Here is a 21,326-nt window from a genome sequence, read left to right on the forward strand (position 1 = left end):
TCCCACCACCACCGCTGTGCTGGCAGCTGGCAGCCTGGCTTGTGGCTGAGCAGAGCTCCCCCTGTGAGAGCGCAATGACCACCAGGGGGCAGCTCCTGCATTGAGCGTCTGCCCCCTGGTGGTCAGTGTGTGTCATAATGACCAGTCATTCCCAGTCTTTCTGCTGTTAGGGTCAATTTGGATATTACCCTTTTATTATATAGGATGAAACATTTTTTTAGGTGCCCTGTTTGAGATGGCTACAAAGAAGAAGCAAAGAAAAACGGAAGACGAAAACCGTGAATTTAAAGTTGAATGTACCTACCTATATAGTTTAAGTTTAAAAAATTTGGCTCTCAAAAGAAATTTCAATCGTTGTACTGTTGATATTTGGCTCTGTTGACTAATGAGTTTGCCGACCACTGTCCTAAGGAATTGCAATTTCTCGGCACTGATTGTGTATATACAGAGCGAAGTGGGAATGGAAAATTATTACCAGTTACCAAGGATGACGCTCCTGTTTGCCAAGAGCAAATGAAGGTCGTGAAAGATTACATCTGAGAATCTGGAGCCGTCATGGACACAGCAAGGCTGGGAGTTCCAGCTGCCGGTTGTTTACTGTGTCTCTTTCTGCCTAACCCCCTCCTCCCTCGTTAAGCATTTCTCTAAGAAACAGAGCGGGGCATTAGAGCAAAGGCTGAATTGGTTTAGAATGTTTAAGAGTGATACTCTGCGTTGTGTATTGATCCCTAAGAAGTCCGTTTGTAAAAATATAACAGGTAAAACCAAAGCTGAAGAGTGAGGCTGTCAGCCCAAGGAATAACCGTTTAAGATACAAAAGACAAACTACTTCTTGATCCAACTTGGCTTGAACAAAAAAACATCCAAAACTTCAGATACTAAAATACGCCTTCATAGTAGATTTAAAAAAAGTACTTCCCCCCTTAAATTAGCCAAGAACAGTTACATAATTGTTGCTAGAACAATTTGGTAGTCTCCCTGCAAATGTATATTGCTGTGATCTTTTTATTTCTTTTCTTAATCACAATTTCCTTTAACTTGCCTTCAAATTGAAACTCCCTCTTTTGGAGGAGGGAATAACGCACCCATACCGCATACACACGGCAACTCCTCCATATAAAACCACTGGGCTGTTCCCAAATTCAGTCTGACTCAGACACATCTTAGCCCCATACGTGTAGATAACGAAGAACACCGACAACGAAGATGTGGTTCTAATGAAGGAATCTTAAGGATACTTTATAGCCAACGTTTATTTTTTTTTCCTGCTTATGTTTCACTCACTTTCTGAAAAACATTCCCTGACCAAACTATACTTACACTGTTGACGGGAAAATGATAATGAGACTCTGTCCCTGTGCTCAAACGCTTATGAGAAATCATTGTAGTTAGAAGTTAAAACTGGAAAAAAAACACACAAAATAAAACCCAAACCAGGACATCGTTATTAAACACTTTCAATTAAGGGATTAAGAAGTACAAATTGGTAGTTGCAACATAGTCATGGGGGTATAAACTACAGCCTTGGGAATACAGTCAATAATATTACAATAACTCTGTATGGTGCCAGGTGGGTACTGGAAACATCGGAGGGAACACTTTGTAAAGCACAGGATCACCTAACCTCTGTGCTGAAACCAATACAAAATAACATTGGATGTAAACTGTATGTATAATTGAAAAATAAAACACATTTTTTAAAATTTCCAATCAATCATAGAAGCAGCTCAGATTCAGAAGATTAAGGTAAAAATAATAGTAGCAGTACAAATATGCTTGACCTCCTCAGGTCCTAACAAAATCGCTGCTTTGACCCTCACAGGAAAACTCCCTTGAACAGTCATTCCAATGCACCGTCTCTACCCCTCCCTCCCTACTGCTTTCTCCGCCAACCCCAACAGTCCTTCATCCCAAACATCGCATGACTACCTCGCCTGCACCCGCACCCGCACCGCCTACTTCTCCTCACTCAGCCTCCTCTGACAGCATGAGCTCAGCTCTTGTAGAGATGCTATGTCACTGAGCCAGGGAATCTTTGACTGAATTGGCGTGGGAACCCCTTGCAGCACAATCCTTTGTCCTTCCAGCTACTTTCCTAGAAGCTCTAGTTCATTTTCAATGGGTGAGGATCACAACTTGGGCAGTGGGAGGGCATCCTAGAAACCATCCCCATGAATACTGGGGACGTTACTGCCAGACCATCTTAACGGCAGACCTGAGGAATATAGATTATTCAAACTGATGTTTCCAGTGGAATTCTAACCATATCCTTTTATTGCTAACACATCTTTTTGAATTTATTTCCTTTACAACAGATGTACTTACATTTTAAAAAATCTATTTTTTTATTGACTTCAGAGAGGAAGGGAGAGGGAGAGAGAGAGATAGAAACATCAATGATGAGAGAGAATCATTGATCAGTTGCCTCCTGCATGCCCCCCAATGGGGATCGAGCCCACAACCTGGGCATGTGCCCCAACCAGGAATCCAACCCTGACCTCCTGGTTTATAGGACTACGCTCAACCACTGAGCCATGCTGGCCGGGGTCTACTTACATTTTTAAATATTGCTCGCACTGTGTTTTCCTTTGTAATCCTCACACGCCATTGTAATTTTATTGACAAATGCAGTCCTGCCTTACTATCCGCATCTCTCACCTGCTCCTCCTCCTGTTCCCAATGCTGCAGCATCCCTGGGCCTGCTTGCCTCGTAAGCATGCTAACACCGTCTCCTCTCTCCCCTCTGCATCCAGCTGGGTGGTAGGAGACCTGGACTCCAGTCCAATCTTCCAATCCAGCACATGTGACCTTGATCATGACATTCAGCTGACCTGTCCTTCAATTTTATTCTTTAAACAAAAATTTTCACTTTATCTGAAAGGTTCCTCTGGCTCTAAAAGTATCATCAGTTCTACTGTGATTTATTAATAAAAAAAGAAAAAATACTGACTTTTAGAAACATGGGGCAAAAGCCATTCTGCAAATACAGTCATCAGTGGGTTTGTAGAAACTGTTCTGTCCAGGACAGATAAATAGCTTCAGCATAGAAACAAAGAGTACAGCAGTGGTTCTCAACCTTCCTAATGCCTCGACCCTTTAATACAGTTCCTCATGTTGTGGTGACCCCCAATTTCATTGTTACAAACTGAACATAATTAAAGCATAGTGATTAATCACAAAAACAATATGTAATTACATATGTGTTTTCCAATGGTCTTAGGCGACCCCTGTGAAAGGGTCGTTCGACCCCCAAAGGGGTCACGACCCACAGGTTGAGAACCGCTGACCTAGACTAAGTTTATTCTCTTTGTCTTTTCTTTAATCCTTTGCCGCCCCCCCTCAGGCTCACTGACCCCTTGGCTGTGCTGGCTCGGCACAAATCTACCTCCACTGTCTTTTTGCGTCTACAATGGCGCACCTTTGGAATGTCAGAGTACTTCCCTTTTTTCAGACCCCGTCGGGCACAATCTCCCATCAAAGCACTAACCCACAGAACCCCTCATTGTCATCTTGTCCCCCTCACTCCATCGCTATGTGCTGTACATGTTCCTTATTAACTACCCTGTACCCACCTGAAATGGAACAAACAATGGGTCCAGGCTGCCTGTCACTACTTGAGCCAATTAAGCAGAGACAGGGTGGCATTATATATGAGTGTTTATTCCAATAATGCCGGCAGCATGGGAGAGCGGCAGGCCATCCATGAAAATCGGCTCTCCCCCTCCCCATAAGCCAGGTACACTTACTAGTACCAGTATATTGGGTAGAAGAACAAAGATCACATGGGACAGTAGGAATTGCAGGCCTGGGGAAGTAGGCCAGGTGTAATGGCTACAGGTTACACGCAATGCGGGCTGGGGTTGCAAAGGGCAGGCGCCTCCGGATTGTTTTAGCAACAAGGTTGTTCATCTGCATTCCGGTGCTAACTCCCATGTCCCCGGAGTGCAACTCCCAGCCAGGTCAGGATGTGCTTTCTCTAATCAGAACAGACTATCACGGTTAACAGAGCATGATTAATATTTCTTATAACTATAGCTAGTTCCCACTATTCTATTTCTGCCCCTCACACACAATGTAAAAGGAGTGTCTGTCTGTTTTACTTTTGATCCAATCTCAGAGATTTCCCCACTTCGCTTTCTCTTGCCTTCCCAATCTATCACCAATGGATTTCACGTAACCCCCTGAACACCTTCCCCTGATTCCGATGTACAAAACAAGTGGTAAAACTGCCCTTTGCTGGAGTATTTTCTCAACCCATGGAGACTCTGCTTCCTGGCAATTGTCGTCAGTTTGGCTCAAATAAACTCATGAACATTCTCTATAGGTTTGGATGTTTCTTATGTTGACAGCTTTTATAGTGCGGAGCTTGGACCCTAAAGACGTAATTTCCAATTGAGGGTCCCTCAGTTACCATAAAAGCCAGATCTCACTTTCCTAAGGGTCCTGACCACACTCACCGTGCCAGGCAATCTACATTTCTCACGGGATTCCCACACGTGCCTTAAAAACTCATTCTGCAATAAGAAAGCTCTCTGTCTTGTAAAATGTAACTTCATGGTCTCTGACTGAACACCCTCCCACGGCTTTGCATGGAATAGACAAGTGCAATCTCCTTACTGAAGCCTGGGGGGTTGAAGGTGATCTGGCTCCTATGAACATCTCCCAGATCACTTCTGATAGCTCATCCTTTGCCCACTGAGCTGCAAACAGGCTGACCTGGTTTCTGGAACACTCCAGCCCTTAGTGCATTTACCCTGGCTGGAGAAGGAAGTACACCATGCATTTTTAGCTTTCAGCCGAGCTACAGTTTCCTACGGTTTCCGGAGAGTGAAATGTCAGGTTGATGGGAATAAATTGCTGGGAGACCTTTTGAGTGTGAGTAAGCAGAAAAATGCAGGTGAATTACAATGTGGGCAAATTAACATAATGAAAACACTAAACCAGGGAATTTTTAAACTGCCCTACTCCTCCCAAAGCTCCCACCTCCCCCCACCCCCCACCCCCGCCAACATGCGTGCGACCACCAGGACTCGGCCAGGCTCTGATAGGGCCTGGTATGCATCAGAACCTCAATATGAGGAGGAGAGGCTGTGTAATTCGGGGAGAAGCAGGGCTTCCCGGGTGGTCTGATGCACTCCCCCCCGCCTCCACTCCAGAACGTGTATCTCACAAACTATACTGATCTGAACTACGTGCTAGAAATGACCAAACAACCATGAAAAATGGTGGACGGATGAGTGCAGACCTTTTCCTGAAGAATGCCGCAATGTAACATCAAGGACAGAAGTGAACTGCAGTAAGTCAGGCCACATAAGCCGAGGTTCAGGAAGTCTCTTACCGGAGGGGAGGGTCTAAGGTTACACACGCCATGTTATCAGGTGAGGAGGGGGGCCTCAGTGCTATCTAGCCATCAGAAGTTTTTCTAATACATAATTATAAATGAACAGCATCACAAAGATTTGCTACTTTGTGTTAAGGAAAGCCTTTGGAGCTTGCAACAATGCAGCTCATTTCCTTCCCACCGCAGTGGACAGGGGCTGCCCTCATTCTCTCCGCCTCCCTGCTGGGCTGAGAGAACTGGCACTCCTCCCACCCCTATTCAGAGATGACCTGATTGTCGTGTTATTTATTTATTTATTTAATATCTATTTTTATTGATTTCAGACAGCGACAGGGAGAGATAGAAACATCAATGATGAGAGAGAATCATTGATCGGCTGCCTCCTGTACGCCCCCTACTGGGGATCGAGACCCAAACCTGGGCATATACCCTTGACAGGTATCAAACCGGGGACCCTTCAGTCCAATGAGCCACACCGGCGAGGGCAAGAAAGAACATTCTTCAGGTTGGTCCTGCCCAGACACACTCCTAAGGTATATCCCCCGCTTGCCTAAATGGGCAACAAAGAGAGATGGGACATCCACCTGTCCTGGAATGGTCATTCATCATTCTTATCATTATCAGAATCTTCCAAGTCAGAAGTATTTTTTCTCTCTCTCCACATTTCTTTAGCAGGTCGGCCAAAGCATTGTCCTAAATATCTAAGAAGCTCTTCGCCAAAGAATCAGACAGTGTCAAATCGAACTTATCCGACTGAAGGCCGAGAACATACCTACTGAGTGTTTGTACTTAATCAACCGGGATGTGTAGGTCTTTCAATCCATCAGCTTCGAAAGGGCAATGAAGACTCTGTCTCTCTATGTGGCTCTGAAACGCTCCCTGCCGCTTCCCCTGGCAAAGAGAAAGGCCATTCCGGAGCCGGAGCCGCTGACGGCGCTGAGCAGAGCGGTTAAATAAGGCAATCTGACCTCGGGGCTGGTCCCTTGCTCTTAGTGTCCTCATTTCAGGGCTTGCTCAACAGGATCCCATGATCCCTCTGTCGCCAGTTAAAACAGCAGTGACTGCCGGTGCCAGCAGGGCGTGCACATGTCAGTGCAGGTGCGCTTACCTGCCCTGTGAGGCAGGGTTGTGTGGGCCTCCGTCTTCCCCACAGGGAGGGCTGGGCTCCACCAAGTCCCTGCAATGCCGGGATCTTTTCAACTCCAAGCCCCCTCATTCCCAATTCCAGATGCCGTTGGGCCCAAGAGGCAAAGGCAGACTTTGCAAGTCTCTCAACCTGGCTCCCGCTGAGCGCTTGTCTACTATCGGGAAGGGGCAAATGGGGACTTTAGATCCTGAACACATTTCCCTCACTTATCAGAACCAAGCTGTCAGAACTGGAGGGGTCTTCATGATGATCTTGCCCAGTGTAACTCCCCATCTTTCTTATATGTGTATGTCCATATTTATGTATTGCTAGCAAGCAAAATCCCACTGCACTATGGTTATTTCAGCATTTAAAAATAGATCAGATCAGAGGGAGACAATTTTTGTTGTGTATTTTTTTACTCGGCCTTAGATCAATCTCTTACTATCGGCTATACTCAGAATTATCACAGAGGGCAACGCCCAGAGTACTTGCTGTTCACTACTGAACATTAGCTGTCTGATTTGTTACTTTAAAAAACACACGAATGCTTCTCATTTACTTCTCCAAGGAAACAGACTTCCTCCTAACACCACCTCCCAGGGTTAGCAGCTACGTGCTGAGTACTCCATGGCCAGGGTGATATAACAGAGCACACGTAACACATTAAAAAAAAATTGAAGCAGTATTTCTAGGGTCATGTAAATTATTTGACAATTACATCGTACTCCAGGAACTGAATAAAGCTGTAATTCCAACCTTGGTGTTTATGATGCTCATCAGAATGGGTGTTACAGTGGCGCTCTTGAAGGGATGAACGAAAAGATGATTTAAAACAACATCGGCACCAGCGATAGTTCCTGCAGTAATCGCACTGGGTCACCACATCTGTTAACACACGAAGGGAATGCTAGAGCTATTCCTGGCTCACCCTTCCGGCACTGGGTCACCAGGAAGCACTACTTCCTTTTACAACCTCACTGTCGGATATTCACGGGTAAACTTCTCAGGCACACAATCTTTCTTTGATCTCGGCCTGAATGACAGTAAGCCTTTTCCTTCTAACTTGCAGCCAAATCCTTCCCTTGCCCTGTGCCGCATTTACCTCCAGCAGCTAGCAGACTAGCTGACAGTAACTGTCTGTATATTCAGAGGCAGCTAAAGCAAATCCGATATAATAAACCGGTGGCCGGCAGATGAAAGATTTGCACCACCCCTGCTGTAAGACAGTCTGTTGTAAGAGTGCAACATCATGCAAACATCACCTAATTACGTGCTAGATGTATCCATTCATGTCCCCGGGAAGCGTAAAGACACTGTGTACGGAACTGAACAGGACAGTCATCAGAAGTGTTGGGGCTGAGTCGCCCCCTCGGCTCCCTGTGTGGGCCACATCTCATGTTTCCTGTCTGGGTCTCTCCCCCAGTTAAATGATCGTTGCTTTCTTTTCCTAAAACCATTTCACTTACCCTGGGTCCGCCAGCGAGGCAAATACCTTGGGATTCATTCCCGAACTGTGTCCGGTCCCTGCGCTGTGGGTAAGGACCTGGCTCAGGGTTAATACCACAGACCAGGATGTCTCCCCCAGGGTGTGCACCAGGTACACCTGCTCACATGTTGCTCTTTAAAAGGACAAGGTTTCCACCCGTCAGCATGAGTGCTCTGGCGACTCAAAAGTTGTTGTTGAGTTTTAGTCTACGTACAGTAGGCTAGCAGCTCTTTTGTTTTTATTTTATTTTATTTTATTTTTTTTTTTTAAATATATTTTATTGATTTTTTACAGAGAGGAAGGGAGAGAGATAGAGAGTTAGAAACATCGATGAGAGAGAAACATCGATCAGCTGCCTCTTGCACATCTCCTACTGGGGATGTGCCCGCAACCCAGGTACATGCCCTTGACCGGAATCGAACCTGGGACCTTTCAGTCTGCAGGCCAACTCTCTATCCACTGAGCCAAACCGGTTTCGGCAGCTCTTTTGTTTTTAATTGGTTACTTTTTGTTGTTGTTAATTTTCACTCGAGGATATTTTTCCATTGGTTTTTAGAAGAGAGTGGAAGGGAGAGGGAGAGACAGAGAAAAACATTGATGTGAGAGACACATCCATCGGTTGCTCCTGCATGCACCCCAACCAGGGCCAGGGAACCTGCAACCAAGGTACGTGCCCTTGACGGGAATCGAACCGGGGACCCTTCAGTCTGTGGGCCAGCACTCCATCCGCTGAGCCAAACTGGCTAGGGCTTTGATGCATTATTTTGTAAGTATATTAGGGCAAAGTTTTTACATATTCTAAATTATTCTTTTAAACATTCAAATGGCTTCTCTACTTAATTCTGTCACTTAAATCCTTACTTCAGATGCTTGTGTTTCAATGTCCAGAAAGAAAAAAAGGCCCTTGATTGTTTTTTTAAAGAATATATTTTATTGATTTTAGAGAGGGAGAGGGAGAGATAGAAACATCAATGATTGGAGAGAATCATTGATTGGCTGCCTCCTGCACGCCCCCTACTGGGGATCAAGCCCGAAACCCAGGCATGTGCCCTTGGCCGGAATTGAACTCGGGACCCTTCAGTCTGCAGGCCGATGCTCCACCCATTGAGCCAAACCAGCTAGGGTCCCTTGATTGTTTTATGTGTGTATTACACATGGGTAGGGCTGCCATCACAATGCACCCTTGGTGGGTGGCTTACATAAGTGTATTTGCTCTCAGTCCTGGAGGCTAGAAACCTAGATCAGGAAGTTGGCAGGGTTGCTTTCTTTTAAGATCTCTCTTCCTGGCTGGTACGTGACCAGCTTCCCCCTTGTCTTCACGTTGTCCTCAATCTCTATGTGTCTGCATCAAATTGTATGAGATCAGGATTCATCCTAATGACCTAATTGTAATGTAATCACCTTTTTAAAGGCTCCATCCCCAGTACAGCCACATTCTGAGGTGCTGATGATTAGGGCTTCAACATATGAATGGGGTATGTGTGTGTGTGTGTGGGGGGGGGGGGCACACAATTCAGCCTGCAATAATATGAAACTATACAATATTACAAACTTGTTGATCACATCTGAGTGATCAAAAAAATAGAAAGCTAAAATAGGTAATTATCTCCAAAGATTCATTTGCTTTGATGACTGAAGTGTCTACTTATGTTTCCTATTTGTTCTCCCGCCCTCTAACGAGAATGTAAACTCCCAGAGTAGTTAATAAATATTTCTCAACGAATGAATAAGTGAAAAGAGTATTCAATATATTACAGGTGGTCGAAATGCATTCAATTCTTGGACTTTGTAGTAACTTATAACATGCAAGTTTGGGGGGCTGAGGGGCTGATAATGAACCACTACTCTCTACACCCCCCCCCCCCCCCCGCCACGGACACACCACTCTCAGTTCTGTGTGTCTTAGTTTTCAGTGTGGCCTAGTCCTGGAATCAGCTGCATTTCATGTAAAATGTTCTATAAATAATCCCCCAATTAAGTTAAACTGGTGTCTGGTCTCCATCCTTCCCCATGGACTGGCCTCCCGGACGTGCCCAGGATAATCACTAGTCACAGTGAAGCAGATAAACCCCTTCCGGCCGCTCTTCCTAAAACGCAGCCCATGTACGTAGTTCCCTCCTAGTAATAAGCTTGGTGACAAGTCAGCCCCTGCAATTTCTGTTAGACTTTCAGTTTGAGGCTCCTAATCGAAATCCTTTACTTTCTCATAAATGGCATCAGGTGCCTTGGCTATTTGGAAGCAGGGATGTGGGGGGTGTGAGAGGGGGGAGTCCCCACTGTGAGTTACACGTGCATTACAGAGCCTGCATTTCAAGTTACACTCACTCACATCCCTACAAATCTGCTGAAATGTCACACTTCAGATTCACCTACCTCTTTAAGTTGACTCTTGGGCCCCAAAAGGATTAGGGACACAATCCTGTCTGTTTTAAGTCACCTCATTCTAAACATATCCTTCAAAGGTGGTGAAAAACCCTTTTTAAAAAAACATTATGCAATCAACACAGAAACCAAAAACAGACCTTTAATTTTATCTATATATAAGAAAATAGATTAGCATGACAAAGCATTCCAACTTGCCAAATTTCACTGGATTATAATCAAATAAAATCTATGAAGTTCTTGAAAATTACTGAATTGCTTTTTATAAGGATTTATATATATATAAAAGCCTAAGCAACCGAACAACCAGTCGACCAGTCGCTATGACACGCACTGACCACTGGGGGCAGGCACTCAACACAAGAGCTGCCCCCTAGTGGTCAGAGTGCTCCCACAGCAGGAGCACCACTCAGCTGACCTACGGGCACCAGAGGCAGGGCTCACGTCTGGCGAGCGCCGCTGCGGTGGTTCGTGCACCGGGCCTCTAATTGTATTATTAGATGATCATGAAGATAAGCTACATTGAAACTATTGTACTCTTTGTTCTTGTTTTTTAAATACATTTATTGATTTTGGAGAGGAGGGAAGAGGAAGAGAGAGCTAGAAACATCAATGATGAGAATCTTTGATCAGCTGCTTCCTGCATGCCCTCTACTGGGGATAGGACCTGCAACTCCGGTATGTGCCCTGACTGGGAATCAAACCGTGACCTCTTGGTTCATAGGCTGGTGCTCAACCACTGAGCCACACCACCCATGCTACTGTACTCTTTGGATATTTGCTTTTAAAGGACTTAAAGAAAAAGGTGTTTGATTATTGCTTGATACTTGTTTTGTGATGCACTCCCCTGGACTTCTGCAATGCTAGTGAAATAACACAACAAGGTCAATTAATGTACATAGAGCAGGAATGCTTAATTTACACTCCGCATGAGAGAAATTTCAGGAGACCATGGAGAAACACTGGCAAAGAACTAAAACCCAGCCATCTTTATAAAAGCACTTGTCCCTCATCTGCGGTTTCACAATGTAATCAGCAACATATCTAAAATGATCTACCGACACGTATGCATTTGAGAGTGGTGAGAAGTTCTAAGGTAAGAAATGCAGCATATTTTTTGCTCAAGAGTGCCTCTCATATAAAAGTGGATTTTCATCACTTCTTGGCCTTTTGGCTGAGATCAGGTGTAAAATGGATTTAGTAACATTTCAGGAACTAATATTTATGACGGAGTTTAAAAGGCATGGTCAGATGAAAAGTCAAGTTGGGAAAACTGATACACAAATGTTTCACAACGAGACATCATCGTTAAAGGAAACACTGCAGGCGATCCTAGCTTGTCACTTTACTGCTGCCATATGCTCCTTAAGAAACCAGGTCATCCGCCTCATCCCTGCTGCCCTCCCTCAGTGCCCTGCCTGCCGATGCCACCCCTTTCCACTCTCAGCATGTGACTGAGCTGACAATTCAGATATTACAATAAAATCACCCTTAAAGGAATTAGCAAAAACATTTCAACAATTTTCTAATGGACTATTAAGAAAATTAATTCAACTATGTTATACTTTTGGTGTCACTTCTCTGTGACATACCTAAATGCTTCCATAAAACCACAGGACTCCACACAATATTAAAACTGTCTTTCCAGCCCTAGCCGGTTTGGCTCAGCGGATAGACCTTCGGACTGCGGACCAAAGGGTCCCGGGTTCGATTCCGCTCAAGGGCATGTACCTCGGTTGCAGGCTCCTCCCTGGCCAGGCCCTGAATCGGGGCACATGAAGGAGGCAACCAATCGATGTGTGTCTCTCTCACATCGATGTTTCTCTCTGTCTTTCCCTCTCTTTTCAACTCTCCCTAAAAATCAATGGAAAAATATCCTCGGGTGAGGATTAACAAAAAACAAAACAACAAAAAAACTGTCTTTCCAAATGATCTTTGGAAAACTGGTTTCCCACGGGTGAGCATCAAGGCAAGATAGTTTTCTACAGCCGTCAAACACAGCGTGGATCCCAGGAGCCCCCGGGACTCACCACTTCCTGGAGAAAAGAGGCTAAGAGGTGTGACGTAACCCCAAAGTACAGGAACTCATCAGTATAAATTATGAAATATTAAGTCCTGGTTTCATTTTTCTGAGAAGAAAAACCACAAGTTTTCTCACAAGATGAAAAAGAAAAACAAATGACACAAGCAAGACAGTATCGGTGAGGATCTCCTCATTGAGAACTCACCCATCCTAATCTCTGGAACATACTGGTCTTTTTTTTTCCTTCCTGGCACTTTTTTCTACCACAGAAGCCAAAGAGATCAAACACCTGCTCCTGCGGAACCCTGTTGCCTGGGCCATGGGCACAGCCTGGCTTAGTCGGCCGGGGCCACTGGAACCATCTCTACCAGCCACAGGGAGCAGGGGTGACCTCAGGTCCCTGACGGCAGGTCATCAGGGCCTCGGCCCTGTCCAATGGCCATCAGCTCCACTTCACCCACCTTCTCTTGGTGTCTGCCCATTTTCTTTTTAAAAAAAATAATTTTATTGATTTCAGAGAGGAAGGGAGAGAGAGAGAGAGAGACATAGAAACATCAATGGTGAGAGAGAATCATTGATCGGCTGCACGCCCCACACTGGGGATGGAGCCTGACCCGGGCATGTGCCCTGACCGGGTATCAAACCGTGACCTCCTGGTTCATAGGTCGACGCTCAACCACTGAGCCACGCTGGCCGGGCTATTTCCTAAGCTAGGTCTCCAGTCTTCTCGGGGATCCACCGAGTTGTTTCAGGAGGTTCTCTGCACCCAGCTCAGTTTCACCCCCCAAGTCCCGGGCCCTGAGCAGGGAGCAGAGTAAAAGCTGCCCGAGCACCAGGTAAGAAATGAGGAGCCGGAACAGCCACCTCGTTGGCAGCAGGGGCAAAAACTGCGGGTCACAGCCTTACTCTGGGAGATTTATCCGTGGCAAGATTAAGAACACAATTAGAAAGTCATGACCGCGGGAGGCTCGCCATCAGCTCCTTCGACCTGCTTCATTGATTTCTGCTTGTTTACGCTGGTCCAGCAGCCAAGTCCCAGGCCCTGGGGGTGGGGGGTGGGGGTTCTCTTTCTGCTTTCCTGCTGCTCCGCTATGGGAGTGGCACTGTGAAAGGTACCACCTCTCTCCTCCTGCCCAAGCCAGACAGAGGTTTCAGGGTTTTTGTTTTTGATTTGTTGGTGTGTGTGTGTGTCTGTGTGTTTGCATGTGTGTGTGTGTGTGTTCTCTCCCCAGAGGCAATTTGTTTTCTTGGCTATTAGGAAAAGATCTCAATTCAGTTCCCTCTAAACTCCTCTGTGGGTGAAAGAGCCTGGCACAAGGGTTCAGTAAAAGCTTCTGAACGAACCCTACCACAACCCTCTGAAGCTAACCTTTCTCTAACCTTCCCTGGAGACCACTGATTACCTTGATTTAAGAAGCCATCCCTTCAGCTTCTGTTTAACTACCAGAAACACCCGTGCGAGTATTCCATTTAGTGGCACCGATGCCAATCTTAGCAAGCATGGGAAAGCAAACATTTTTATAGCAAACCTGAGTTTAAATTGAGTTTTGACTGCTAGATCCTATTCACTCACCTATTAACCTTATACAATTGCCTGCTTTCATATTAAAAATGGATTGAATAATCATTTAAAATCAAATGATGGGAAAAAAAATCAAAGAGATTAATTCATCCAACATGTATTAAGCACCTCTACATGCTGAGCACGATAATTGTTTGACATGTTATCTCTAATAGGATTTAATAGCAAATAATAATGCTGCATTATCCAATATATCAAAGAACAAAATTTTTCTGACACTAAATGGAACCGAGATAGCATTAACCAGTCTTCTCTTCCTTTCCAGGGACCAATTATATTAAAGTCAAATGGCAGCACCTATATGATATTAACCAATGCCACCCCGGTAAATTTAATAAAAACATAAAATTAAAAAAGAATATGAAGCATATATTTTATACATTTGAACTTTAGAGACTTCAAGATATACTCACAGAACTTAACATCTTCAAAATATTTGATATCCAGAAAAGTCACAGAAGTAATACTCTTTGCATCATGACAGTCAACAAGAAAAAATGTCTTAGTGTTTTACATACATCGATTCCTATGGATGTGCCCTCCATCCACCTCATTTAAGACTATTTTAATAATTGTAGATGGTAATTTGTGTTCCCACGATCACCTGTCTGTATTTTTCTTTAAAAAGGCTTAATATTCTGCATAATTTTGTAAAGGATAGTTTACCAATACCAAGAACACACTGCTTTCTCTGCGTGGCTCAAATTGGTCTATAATAATAAAAGCGTAATATGCTAATTACACTGGACGTCCTTCAGGAACAAGCCCAAGCCGGGGCTGCTAGGGAAGCCAGGTCCCAGGTGCCAGGGGGAATCCGGTGCCGGCAGCCGGCAGCCGGGGAGGCAGGCCTACTCTTGCATGAATTGCGTGCATTGGGCCTCTCGTTTCATGAAAAAAGGCAAGTGAGAGCCCCCTTCGGTCTCCATCCTTGAGCTTGCTATGCCCTTGCAGATCATAGCTTAACAGTATCCAAGAATGAGGTTTTATATATTTTATCCTTAAGGATATTTGTTTGTTTAAAAGAAGGAAAACATGCTTGTGTATCTCCTAAACTAATCCCCAAGTATGTGGACTAGTTCTTAAACATCCTCCATAATCGCTGCGGAATACAGGATGCTGCAAACATGGGAGAGATGTTTATTAGTAAGACTGCAAACTGTGAGTAAAAGCCCAATATTCTAATGAGCTAACTTCTAACCTACTCCAGGGTCAGCAATCTATTGCCCAAGGGCCAAGTCTGGCCTGCCAAGTATTTGTGTAATTAAACCTTTACTGGAACACACCCACACCTATTTGCTCAAGCATTGTCTCAGGCTGCTTTTCTGCTACAACAGCAGAGCTGAGAAGTCTGTGCCGCTTAATGAGGCGGATACCGTCTGAGAAATGCAATGTTAGGCCACTCTGTCATTGTGCAAACATCAGAAAGCATACCCACCGGAACCTACTCGTAGTAGATGGTCTAGTGTACTAAACACCTCGGCTGGACGGTCTAGCCTACTGCTCCTCGGCTACAAGCCTGTACAGCGTGTTACTGTACAAAACAACACGAGATTAAATCAAGCACAGGAGAAAATGACGCACGGTTAAACAAGGGTGCCTGTGTGGAGGTTTCTGGTACTATTCTTGAAACTTTTCTATAAATTTGAAAGTACAACAAAATAAAAAGATTAAAAATAAGAGTTCAAACAAGTTTCAATGTTAGTTGGCCTTTAAAAGGGAAAACTTTCGGTACCTTCTTCAACAAGCAAAGTCAATGCAATGTCTCCCATAATGGATGTGTAAAACCTTTAAACCCTGTCTAGGATGTCCACTGACCCAAGCCTGCCTGAGGCTGCAGACAACCTTGACTCCCTCTAATTCTGTAGCCTAAAGTACCAGCTTACAAATTTCACCCTTTCAATTTATCTTACTTTATGGAGAACGAGCTAACTAATAATTAAAGGGATCAAAGGACTTTAAGACAAAAGAAGCTGGGGTTGAGGGAGTAGGAGGAGGGAGAAGAAAGGAAGGAGGGGAAGAAACAAGAGGAATAAAGGAGCCTAGTCAATCAACAAACCAGACAAACGTGTTCAGAACGACCACCAGCATTGCCAGTCCTATCTTAGCCGTTCTCTGGGAGAACACGAAGGAAACTTACCCGGAACACTTGATCCTCATGCAGTATACGTTTTTATATACACACATTCCAAGAAGAGATGTGAGCTTATTTTTATAACATGCAAACATTCCGCTAACTGAAAAGGTGCCCTGGAGGGCCACATACATCCACGTTGTTAAATATAGAAACGAACTGTAACGAGCATCATTATCTCCCGTTTCCAAGGATACCAGGATAAGCACTACTCCTAAACTGCAGTTCCCTCAGCAAAGGGCACACAGTAATTTAGATTCAGGGTCATCCCCAGCTGAGAGCAGATGCAGGAGGAGGAGCAGGCACATCGCCCTGATTGTTCTGTTCTGTTTGTTGCCCAGTCCAGTTCCCAGCCCCGGACATACCCCCTCCCCCCACACCCGCTCTCCCGTCCCACCCCTGGCTGATGTTTAATAGGTGAAATATGGAAGATCTGATGATGAATAGCAACTTCCAAGAGCAAAAGAATCCACAAAGGGCCGGGTAAATTGAGATGTGATTAAAGCTGGGATGGGGATGGGGGTGGGCGGCAGGGAAGGCTGGCATTCCCGTTTGCTTTGTTTGTGAAAAGGAGAGGAGGCTGGTTCTGCGTGTCTGTCACACGGATTGCCATCTTCCCTGTGCTTACAGACCCACAGCACAGCCAAGGTCAACTTCCCTCTCAACCATCGCTACCCAAGCCTTTAGAACGGACCACTCCCACGCTGCCGCCGGCTCTGGAATCAAATTCATTTCCCACTTGTTCTGTCTTCCGGACTCCGGGATCCAGACCTCTCATACAATTACTTACTATTTGTTTCTATAGCAATGGAAATATAAAAACTACTTTCTGACAACCTCAGAGATTCTGCCTCTGAATCATTTATTGGTTCAGTCAAAACCATTTACTGATGGCTTTCAACGTGACTGGCACTGTCCCAGGCGAGGCAGGAAGAGGGGAAGTGGTCCAAGACTTACTTCACTTGCGATCACCGGGTACCAATAACCAGCCGTGTCACTGAGGCAGCTTAAAAAGCTGCATGCTCCCTCTTGGTCAAATGTTTGCCTACTAAAATAGTGATGTGGGTGTCAGGGTTGCTTTAGATTTATCTTAAACACAAAGTATTCAGAGTAGGTTTACAGCTGTTTGTATATAAAAAGACATGCAGGTTATGAAAACAGTAACACAAGAATAAAGCTGTTCCGCATACTCACCACTTAAACCTACTTTTGCCCACCCCGTATATAAAAAATATCGTCCGTCCGGGCTGGCCTATGGGCGTGGACCTATGAACCAGGAGGTGATGGTATGACTCCTGGTCAGGGCACAGGCCTGGGTTTCAGGCTCAGTCCCCAGTAGGGGGCGTGCAGGAGGTAGCCAATCCGTGATTCTCTCTCATCATTGATGTTTCTCTCTCTCTCCCTCTCCCTTCCTCTCTGAAATCAGTAACAATATAAATATTTTTAAATATCATCCAGATATAATAGCAATTTTCCACTGAGTTCCGCCCCATCACCTGCCTACGCAGTAAGACCTCCAGGTCGCGCCTCAGGCAAGGGCAGGGCGAGCTGCAGGGGAAGGAAAGCCCTCCCAAGCCATCACACACGTCCTTCCTCCTGATGGACAGGGGACAGGTCTCAGGCTAAGCCTCTCAGCTTCATATGCTAATACAGGAGAGTAAGCTGCCTGCTTTGATAATCAACGCCTCCTGGTACTTCCCTCTTTTGCGGTTACATTAATGGAAACAGCTGCTTTTAAGAGGGTGAAGAAATGAAATACCACAAAGGTTTCCAACTGTTATGTAACATATACAGTATGTCTCAATAGGGCAAGCTGTTTTAATACTAACAGTTCATACAGACCTCGGACATGTTTCTGAAAACTTTCTTCCGACACATTCTAGATGACTGTAATACACTGTTAGACACGCTGTCTTCCTGATTTCCGCACAAGCTGACCCTTTGTAAAGAACAGACTCACTTTTTGATACTGAAGTAGCATTTCTAAGTTCAACACACAGAGGAACAATGTCACCTTTTAAAGCTACATGGAATTGGAAGCTGGTCCCAATTCTCTTAAAAGTTATGTCGGTCACTGTTTTTTCGTGTATTACTCTGACACCTCCGATTTCTCACGAGGGGCAACATTTTGAGATGAGATGCTTCCTTAGGCAAGTTTGAATCTGACACTTTGGGAAAATGCTTATGCCGAGAAGGTTCAGCTACACCGGCCACTATTTAACCTTTGCCCCTGCCCCTCCTAGGGCGTCAGTGCTCCCCAGGGCAAAAACATCCACACTTTCTTAGGTGTGACACCAAACACAAGAAGCATTCACAAGTCCCTGCGGGCGACAACCCCAATCGGCTTTCACAAAGCCTCAGACCGCAGAAGCCCGCTTGCCACATCGAGGGCCGTGACGATTCCCTAACTGTGCAAAGTCAACTTATTTACTCTGAGATCTTCAGCACTGAAAGTACCCACCCAACCACTCAGGAGCCTACAACTCGGACTGCAGCCCCTTGGCTTTCCGGATGACGACGCTCGGATGTCCACCTCTTTTCTCCTGTTTTTGGAACATCCCAATTGTGCATCTGGCTCAGAAAATACTTTCTAGTAGCTCCCCCTCCCCCCCACCTCCTGGCAACTCGAGTGTCCAACTGCTAATCCTCAAACTACAAAGGCAGCAAAACCTGAGTGCTGTTGAAACATTTAAAAAAGTGGATTACGGGCAACCAGCAAGGGACACCCAGGCCGAGGCCGAGCCACCATCCCCCGCGCAGGCCAGGTGCGGCTCTGGTCCCGGCCCGGCGTGGAGCCCGCAGCCTCCAGCGCTCCCTCCCAGCCTCACCTGGGCGGAGGCTGCGGGCGGCGGGGCCCAGGGTCCCCGGTACCGGCCCGCCGAGGTGGGTCGGAGGTGTGGCCGCGGCCGCAGGGGGAGCGGAAGGCGAAGGGGTTTCCGGGCGGCGTGCGAGTGGGGGTGTAGGTGCAACGGTCCCCCGAGAGCTGCGAGGGGGAGGCGGCGGCCCCGGGCTGGCTGTGGCCGCGGGGCCAGCGGACAGGCTCCCGGGGGTCCCGGGGCGGGGCGGGGCGGGCGTGGGGCGAGGCTGCGGGGAGCGGCCGGGCGCACTCACCGATGCACAGCTGGACGGCGTAGGCGTAGTAGGACCAGCCGAGCAGGAGGCTGATGAACACCACGGGGATCCAGTACAGCACCCGCCGGCACCGCCGCCGGACGCGGCCCGGGCCCGAGGGCGCCATCTTCCCGCCGCATCCACCTGCCCGGCGCTGCCGCCCGCGGGCCTGGCTCCCCGGCGGACTGGCCGCGCCCGGCGTCCCCGGCGCCGCGGGCCCGGGGGCGGCGGGAGGCTGCGCTGCGGCCACTGCCGCCGCCGTGGCGCTAGCTCCCCATCCCGCAGCCCCGCGCCGGCGCCCCGGACTCCCGGCTGCTCAGCCCGGCCGAGCGGTGGCTGCGAGCGGAGGGCGAGCCGGCGCGGAGGGCGGCGCGGAGGGCGGCGATGGAGCCCGCGCCCCGCCCCTGCCCCCGCCCCGCCCCGCCCCGTCCGCCGCCTCCCCCTCCCCCCGCGCTGCGCCCCGGGCGGCCGTGCGCTTAGGGCGCCCCCTGTGGCCCCGCGCCTCCGCGGGGACTCAGATCCGTGAACCGGGAGGCAGGCCCCGCGGGGGGTCGGCTTGGAGGCGGGGCGGCCCCCGCGGCGTCCGCAGCTCGGGCAGCCGGGAGCCCAGCGGCCACCCCGCGCGCAGAGCCGCCCGCGGGGAGGGAGGGGAGGCGGCAGCGCACCCCCGGGGCCGGTGGGGCGCCAGTCGCCCGCCCGGTCCGTGCGCCCCAGGAAAGTCTGTGGGCGTCGAGGCCAGGCCCTCCGGCGGGGAAACCGTCTCCCACTCGCGGCTCCCCGCGCGGGCGGGGCTCCCTCCAGGGAGACGGCGGGCTCGGGGCGGGGCGCACCTCCGCGCCCCAAAGCGGGGCTGAGGGCTGAGGAAGAGGCACTTTGGGTGGAGAATCCGCCGGCGTGAGAAACTAATGATTCGCCCCGAGGATTTGAACTCCTATCGAATAGAAGAGTGATTGGAAGAGTGACCGCGCCCAGGGCCCCGCGGGGAGCCCGGTCCCGCATCCTCCTCCCGGGCCCATTCCGGTGCCCCGCCCACTGCACAGCTGGTTCCGAAGCGCTTGTTGGAAGTCCTGGGAGGGACCCCAGAGTAGTCAGACCAAAGCCACGGACTTATGAGGGTGAAACGGGGAAAATGCACGTGCTTCTGAGAGTTCCTTTTTCCCTTCATCTTATTATGAACAAGTCAGCCAATGTAGTGGATCTGAATTATATACATAATTGCTCTGTATAAACAATTTAAATGAACACCGGTGGGTGTGTGTGTACTGACACCACAGAGCCGCCATCGTGAATGAACTTCATCTGCATCTGCAGGATGAAAAGATAAAGTAGGAGTAATAAAAAGCACTGATTTGCATAAATTTAGCCAAAGAAATCTAAGCTCTTATGAGTTTGTGGTTATCTTTCTGTGACTGGATTAAACAACAAGCTAATCTTCTCTCCCATATTAGACTCAAATAGCTACTATATTAGACTCAAGTCCCAAATCCCTGCGCACATCTATTCAAAAATGCATAGAAAATGTCAGTCACGTTTCTGTGGGACTTGAAATAATTGAAATGAAAAGAATGTCAGTCCCCGGGAATCGCTTTATTTTGTTGTAGCACCATTTACCCTCTACTGGTTATACCCTGCAGGGTAGATGAGTATAAACACGGAACGTCCCCGAAAATCTTAACTTCTCCCATGGATGTTAACCTTATGTTCCCAGTCAGGAAATACTGAAAACAAGAAATAAAAGTCCCTCGCAGGCCTGGAACGCCCTCAGAGAGATGAGCAAATCCATGATTGAAGGTCGGCTCCAGACCCGTCCGGAATGAAAAGGAAGGGATCCGATTCCCAGAGGGGGAGGCAGGGCAAACTGTGCCTCTTTCTATGGTGGAGGCTACAGTTTCCTGTGCTGCCAGGGTCTTGAGGTCAGAAATGCAGTAACATTCTACACAGCTTTCACATCTTTTATTTTTTTGGAAGAATATGCCAGTGTAACATCTTTGGAGGAGGCTACATTTTTATTCGTTATAAAAAATGTGACTTCATTGTTCATACTTATCCTATATAATAAAAAGCTAATATGCAAATCGACCGATCAGCAGAACAACCAGTCACTATGACGCGCACTGACCACCAGGGGGCAGACGCTCAAC

The 21,326-nt window shown here is 47.3% G+C and overlaps 1 protein-coding gene across 1 annotated transcript in view; it reads right to left on the reverse strand.

Moving 5' to 3' along the window:
* Positions 1-19,372, reverse strand: part of ZDHHC2 (zinc finger DHHC-type palmitoyltransferase 2) — a 55,455-nt gene extending 36,083 nt beyond the window's left edge. Inside the window, exon 1 of the mRNA XM_070408294.1 lies at positions 19,186-19,372. Coding sequence (XP_070264395.1) covers positions 19,186-19,312 — 127 coding nt within the window. The 5' untranslated portion in view covers positions 19,313-19,372. The remainder of the gene's footprint in view (positions 1-19,185) is intronic.
* Positions 19,373-21,326: the final 1,954 nt, after the last annotated feature.

This window comes from Myotis yumanensis, unplaced genomic scaffold (assembly GCF_028538775.1).
Source record: "Myotis yumanensis isolate MYYU_CA2020_CCGP unplaced genomic scaffold, mMyoYum1.0.hap1 SCAF_3, whole genome shotgun sequence".
Taxonomy (NCBI): domain Eukaryota; kingdom Metazoa; phylum Chordata; class Mammalia; order Chiroptera; family Vespertilionidae; genus Myotis; species Myotis yumanensis.